General features: G+C 41.6%; 1 protein-coding gene across 1 annotated transcript in view; it reads right to left on the bottom strand.

Moving 5' to 3' along the window:
* Positions 1–3,234: 3,234 nt before the first annotated feature.
* CDK6 (cyclin dependent kinase 6) overlaps positions 3,235–7,043 on the bottom strand; it is a 219,279-nt gene continuing 215,470 nt past the window's right edge. The window contains exon 7 of the mRNA XM_007461886.1: positions 3,235–3,381. Within this exon, the coding sequence (XP_007461948.1) occupies positions 3,235–3,381 (147 nt within the window). The remainder of the gene's footprint in view (positions 3,382–7,043) is intronic.

Here is a 7,043-nt window from a genome sequence, read left to right as displayed (position 1 = left end):
GGCAAAATGAAAATTCTGCCATTCAAAGTGTGTTTCCTGAGAGAAAATCACGAGAACACAGTGGGCAGAAATGGCCTGGAGCTTTCTTCCGAAACAGGTTCTTTGCTCCTTGAGTTCCCAACTACTTCAAAGGAGAGACAAAGTGGGAGGCTCCAACACACTGGGTTCTGACAAGCTCTCAGGGATTGTGTTTTTAAGGTTGTAAGGTTAGGGCCTTATTAGCTTTGCCACGTGATAGCTTATGATGCCTAAATGGACTCTTTAAATGCAGGTTGTTACAACTCTACCCCAGCACAGCAGTTCCCAGAGCTTGGGCCACTAGAACTAAATATCATATAGAAACCATCAGGCATATTCTTGCCCCAGTCCTAGTAAGAAATTCAAATGTGAGTTCAAGTCTGTCATCCTGTTTCTTACTGCTATAAGCTGCTTCAGTATAGCCCTGGGGCAATACGACCTTTTCAGCTAACCACTGCCTAGCTTTTGGCAAACATGTTTGAAACCATATGTAGCAGAAGAATAAGCCGTATTCAGTAAGCTTGTATTCTGCTCTGTGCTTCAAAGTGCCCTAATGGCAAAGGGTGCTTGTGTGGGATCTGGATTTCAGAAGTGGTGAGGCGGATGTAAAAGACATAAAAAATGAGAGTAATCACTCAAGTGCAACAACCACCCGGATGGAAGAGCTGGGGACAGACTCTTTAACAAGTTCAGAGAGGCTGAAAAGCCCTCTCCTTCTGCCTCTCAGAGGGGAATCTGGCAAGTATCTAATGTCAAAATGTTTGTGCTTTAAGTTTTCTTTATAAACACTACCAAGAAACGAATCAGGAGCATATGTTAGAAATAAAAGTTGAACTCTCTACATGTTTAAAATGCTGAAGAATGCTGAAAAATTCCAGTTTAGAACAGCTGCATTTTTCTTGAGTGAACTTATGAAAAACTTTTGCAAAAGCAAAAACCCAAGTCATGTTCACTCTAACCATGGATACTAACTGAAAAGCTCATGATGGATTAGTTCAGTGAGTTTTAAAATTCAATTTCTAGGCCCCTGGTCTTTGTGTTTTGACCCCCGATCGAAGGAAAGGCAGAACTCATTTATCCAGGGGGACCGCAAGTATGCTTGACCTGAATGCTCTGGATCCATTATATCTCAAGCATTTACAGAGATGACAAAACATAATCGATGTTGTCACAAGGAAGAAAGTATAAAACATTCTTATGGCCCATCTTCTCACTCATATCTTTTGCTTTAGAAAAATTTTCCTGCTCTTGAAGTTACTGAATTAGAACAATGTTAAACTATATGTGTGTGTGTGTGTGTGTGTGTGTATAAAGATAGTTGTATACAATATTAAGCTGTGGAGAACTCAGAAAGGCCTGATTATGCATAAACATCATCTGGCACATTTTCTTCTGAGGGAAGCAATGTCCATTCTTTGAAAACCCTAACTCTAAACACAGTCTAACTGTTGCATGCTCGTAAAACATGAATCAGGAAGCGAAATTAGCTAAACTTACCAAAAGATACTTCATCTCTGTGTCTTCTGGTTACTAGAGCCGACTGAGCACTAACCACACAGAAGGCAGAGATGGTATGGAATATAAAGTACTGTAGAGAAAATGGCAAGAGGAAAAGTAAAGCTGTTCACAATGCCCAGGTCAGGCTGGCTCTGCAGAGAGTGGGCATGTGCATAAGGCACTAGAAACAAGCACAGCCTGGCGACCGAGAATAGGTAATTTTATAGAGTAAATATATATTCCTAAAAAATAGTTAAGGACATTCCCTCAGATACTACACTGACAATATATTCTATAAAGCTGTAAAACACTAAGTTACACTTTAAAGCAGTCTACTTGCTGGTGATTGAGAAGAACCAGTCTTCTACTCATCGCCTAGGTAACAAGCGTGAATGCCAAATGCCAGGCAGGAAGACTGCAGTAGAGGGAGAACATATGGGACTCTGTTAGGATTGTGGAATTGGAGCCATAAGCCATAAATCTGAATCAAACTATTTATGAAAGGTTCATTGAAAGAAAGAAAGTAGGAGGTGCATGAGAATAGCTTAAGCAATCTGTTACTAATTATGTAAGGGTAGTAATACATACTAGATGCACTGGGGGATAGATAAGATGAATACTTTGCAAATGAGGCAGTGCACGGTAGAAAAAGTACAGTGTAATAGGTGGGGGAAAACTTAAATGGCACTCCTGTCTCTAGTCAGAGAGAACTATCCTCCAAACCCAAACAGGAAACAGTTTCTGACAAATTTCTAAAATCAAAACCAAAACAAAATAACAACTAAAACCACAAAGAAAATAAATTCCAAACCAGGAAATAAAGGCTTTCTCTATTATTTTTTGACGATTTTACCTAGTTGAGGTACACTCCCTAAATCTATAGCAAGTTAAGAAAAAGCTTATAGGTATTTTTCAAAAGAAACAATAAAGCACATTATACAGGTTAAAATTACACGGAGTAAATGAGCTTTTTGAAAAGTAAATAGAATTTGTGCTTCAAAAAATAGGTTTCTTAAAAGATACTAGAATTTTTTTTTTTCTTTTTGCTGTGTGTATAAAACTTCACCTAGATAGTGAACCTTTTACTATTTGCAAATTTACTGCTTTGGGCCAGAAAAGAAATGCTAAGGACATAGGCTCAACTTTAAATCTGAGAAGCCCATTTTGGTGAATCACCTTTAGTCAACAGAAACCTGTTATTCAGCGGTCACTTTGAGCCTCTAAAATTCAATTATTCTTGTTGTTTACAGAAAGTAACACTTTTTAAGAGATCAAGAATCCACACACACACACACATACACACACGCACGCACACGCACACGCACACACACTCACTCAAAAGTACCAAATCAGGCTCCAGCACCTGCAGAGAGATTACATCATAACTCAGCTGTGTCTGGATTGCTCACTTCACACTGGCAGCATTCAAGATCAGAAAAATGAAATGGCAGCACAATTGGTCAGCAGCTTCTCTTCTGGAATTTTTCCAGGTTCTTAAAACAAACAGACAAACAAACAAACGAATGAACATAAAGCTGCAATCACTCTTGCATTGATTTCAAAACAGTAAACGAAGCTGTTTCCTCAGAGAAGCAGAGCCCATCCAGAAGACGGCAGCTAGAAGGTCTCCAGCCAGTGATCCTCAGCAGCTCTGCAGGGCTTACTCAGGGGACCCATCAGCTACCAAGGAGGTTCTCTGGATGATCAGCTCAAGGCAGCTCAGGCTGTATTCATTTCTGAGCTGTTCTGGCTGGGCGGCAGGTGGGCATCCAGGTTTTCCTTGCACCTCTCCAGGTCGTGGAAGTATGGGTGAGACAGGGCACTGTAGGCCGATATTCTTTTGGCTGGATTAAATGTCAAGCACTTCTGTGATAGAGAAAAAATAACAGATTGACATAAAACATATCCATTTAAATAATGTGCTTACATAGTTATGCATCTATTCACTGCCACACATAGTTATGTATCTACTCACTGCCCCGTATTACATGTGTCTATAATGAGAATGAATATCTACTTCAAGGGACACTAAATACAATGTAGACAGTACTCATATATGTCTGCTCAGGAAAAGGCAACACCTTTTGGGTTGCCTGTGGACTGTTACCCACCCAGGATTTCTCTCCAACCCAATCATATTATTATTATAGCATATGCATATAACTTTATTTAGGGTAGTGATTTTTCTGATGCTAGCAAACTTAGTGATATAGTCGGAATCTTCACCCCAATTTTTTACCCTGATTTTATCAATGAGCAGGGAATGGAAGGGGCTTGCCTTGTTCAGGTGTAAAGGATAATTACTGAACCCAGGGCCAGTGGAGGAGGCAACAAGTAAGGGCAAAAGCCTAGACCCTAATTATCCTGATCCACTGCCCCAGGGCTGCGCCACCCAGAGAAAGAGATGCCTTCCTTCTAATTCAAGTCAAGGTGCCATATGGGCTAGCAGCAGCCTTACAAGGGGACCATCAGATTCAAGTCAAGTCACTAAACTCTATTCCAGTTATTGACTCAAGTGCATGTAGAAGGTGAAAGGAGGGAAAGGTGAACTCTGGAGCAGCAATCTGCATTCCCAAGCTGTTGATACATAATCAGTCACAACGTTTCCCTAATTCAGTGCCATTTCCACTCCAACCCCAGGTAATCTCGCTCTTCAAATCCTCCTCCTTGGGGCTTCCCTGGTGGCGCAGTGGTTGAGAATCTGCCTGCTAATGTAGGGGACACGGGTTCGAGCCCTGGTCTGGGAGGATCCCACATGTCGCGGAGCAACTAGGCCCGTGAGCCACAACTACTGAGCCTGCGTGTCTGGAGCCTGTGCTCCGCGGCAAGAGAGGCCGCGACAGTGAGAGGCCCGCACACCGCGATGAAGAGTGGCCCCCGCTTGCCACAACTAGAGAAAGCCCTCGCACAGAAACGAAGACGCAACACAGCAAAAATAAATAAATTAATTAATAAACTCCCACCCCCAACATCTTCTTTAAAAAAAAAAAAAAATCCTCCTCCTCTCTTTCCACCAACTCCTCCAGCATGCCTAGGAGGTGGCAAGCACTAATGATGAGTAATGTCTCCCCCCACCCTCTGCCCCAGGAGCTCACATGTAGCAGAGAAGCTATACCAGCTTCTCCATCCTTATGATGCAGTGTCTACTGAAGTGGGCTGGGGATCTGAAATTTCTCTTGATTTCAGTCCTCTATGTATTCTAGACTTAACATTATCATGCTTATGTAGACCTCTTCCATTTAATCTGGGTTTCTGCGCTTAAGTATCTCACAGTCTTAGGTCCTGAGTGGCTTAGGGACTCCTCTAAAACTCTGCCGAATGCAACTGAGCTAGAAAAACACATACAAACAGAAAATTCTACATTTAACTTCAGGTGAACTGTTGGGTCCCCTGAAATCTTATTTATCCTGAGCTCCCTACCAGTCCGTGGACGCCAACCTGCGCATGGCGTCTTCTGAAAATCAAAGACCCAAACGACAAGCAGAGGCAGGAGATTGTTCGTAGAACGGTTCTACTGTCTCTAATAGCAATAAACGTCTTGAGAAAAGCTTTACAAGGGCTGAATTCCCAAAGTACAGGAAAGCAGGGGCAAAATTCTTGAGCCTGAGTTTTTTTCTTCCCAGAGTCCAAGAAGGAAAAAATTACGTAGTGGCATTAGAAGAGGAAGCAGCCAGTTTAATTCCCAGGACATAGGAAAAAGAAAAAAGAAGTTGTGGAGATATGTCCAAGATAGAGAGACATGTCCCTAGAGGATTATCTGAGAGGAAGCCCTGTTCCCACACTACACGGATGGCTTAGGTCTGGGAAGAGGGTAGAGAAAAGGAGAAATCTTTAGCCTAAGGTGGGGTGTGTGTGAGACTCTCAAGTTGGAGGTTGTAATACATTTTGTCCTATAGAAATACTGTTAGAAAAGGTGACTGAATCCTATTATTGCTCTACCTCAGTAGAACAATTGGCTATTTTGAGAACTAATTTTAAAATCTTGCATAATATTGTTTCTGCAAAAAAATATAATTTGCTTGCCAAATAACTGCCTTAAAAAATGAGCTTTTGAATTACCACCTAGTCAAGAGTTGACTACTACAGTGGACTGGATCATTTTCTAACACATATTCCTTTTCTTTCCTTCCCCCTCTCCATGGGGGGAGTATTCGTTCTTCTATTAAAGTTGGCCATGTAACTTCCTTTGGCCCATGGAATGTGGACAGAAATGACAGGCTATCTCTTCCGAGCCTAGGCCTTCAGGGGCATCGTAGGTTTCTGCTTGCCCTTCTGGGAGCACCTACCTTCTAGGATGAGAAAAACATGTCACGGGGAGCCAAAGGCCCTCGGGCCTGGGCCCCAGAATGAGACACGTGGAGAAGACCAGTACTTGACCCACCGGCTGAAGCAGAGCTGCTCTAGATGACTCAAAGAGCCGTCTCTGCCAATGTAAAGACACATGAGCAAGAAACAAAGGCTTATTGCTGTATGCTAGTGAGATTTTTTTTGTTGTTTGTTATGCATCGAAAACAGACTAATACAAGGACCAAAAAACAAAAAAAGTACCTCAGGCTCTGAAAGCAGTTTGATAGCAAGAGCATCATATTTGGAGTAAGTACCCAGACTCCCCAGTTAATCATGATGAAGGGGACAAAACTTATAAAGATATGTAGGTTTTGCCTGCTAAAATTAATTCTTCCCCTGAATTGTCTTGTTACTGCACACTACTTATATATATCTACATAAGAGCATTTATAAATGTTGATGTATAATACATCCATACATGAAAGATTGAGGCGTTCTATAAAGTCAGCTGTTTTTTCCAGATAAAAATGAAGGAGAACTCTTAAAGTGCTAAACTTTTAAATGTTAATTGTTTCTTAAATAAAACAACTTTCTAAAATACTCTTTATTTTTCTTCCTTAGTAAAAAATTTTCAATAGCGGCAACAGTTACTTTTGGGATCTCAGCTGCCTCTCTTGTACCAAATGGCCTGCCTTCTCTGCTTTAGAGTTCTAGCTTGTGTCCCTCTAGGATAAAACAGTGAGAGCTTTCAGAGACTGCTGAGGTTTAAGGTCTTGGACTGTCCTTTCCCTGCATGCCTGTGGATATTATGCTCCATGCTTAAGTTTTACCTGGTCATGATGTTACTGGCTCTGCTTTTTATTCCTCTCCTTTTTCTAATCTCTGCTGCCATTCCTGGTCTACCTACTTCCTTCTCTCTTTAGTAGGTGTCTTTGCTCCTTTTTCTTTTTTGTCTCCTGCTACTTCTTCAGATTAGCACTAGTGTGTGGTCTGACTTTGGAAGCCACCACCTCTAGTGGGGGCCCCTGAATGAACCCATGGCATTGTCTGTTATCTTTACATTTTAAGTTCTTCTTGGTGATTCCTAATAATGTTGGAGCCAGGACATCTTTTGGGTTGTCTTTGGATGTTCCGTTAGCCGAAGGACTGGGCTACTTCACTACCAAAGCTGTTCATCTCTGTCACGGTCTGTCCAGAATCCTCTACTAAGAGGAACATTTCATTCAAAGTTCCTGCTGTAA

This window comes from Lipotes vexillifer, unplaced genomic scaffold (genome assembly GCF_000442215.2).
Source record: "Lipotes vexillifer unplaced genomic scaffold, Lipotes_vexillifer_v1.1 scaffold663, whole genome shotgun sequence".
In the NCBI taxonomy this organism is placed as follows: Eukaryota; Metazoa; Chordata; class Mammalia; order Artiodactyla; family Lipotidae; genus Lipotes; species Lipotes vexillifer.
This window is presented reverse-complemented; position numbering and strand designations above follow the sequence as displayed.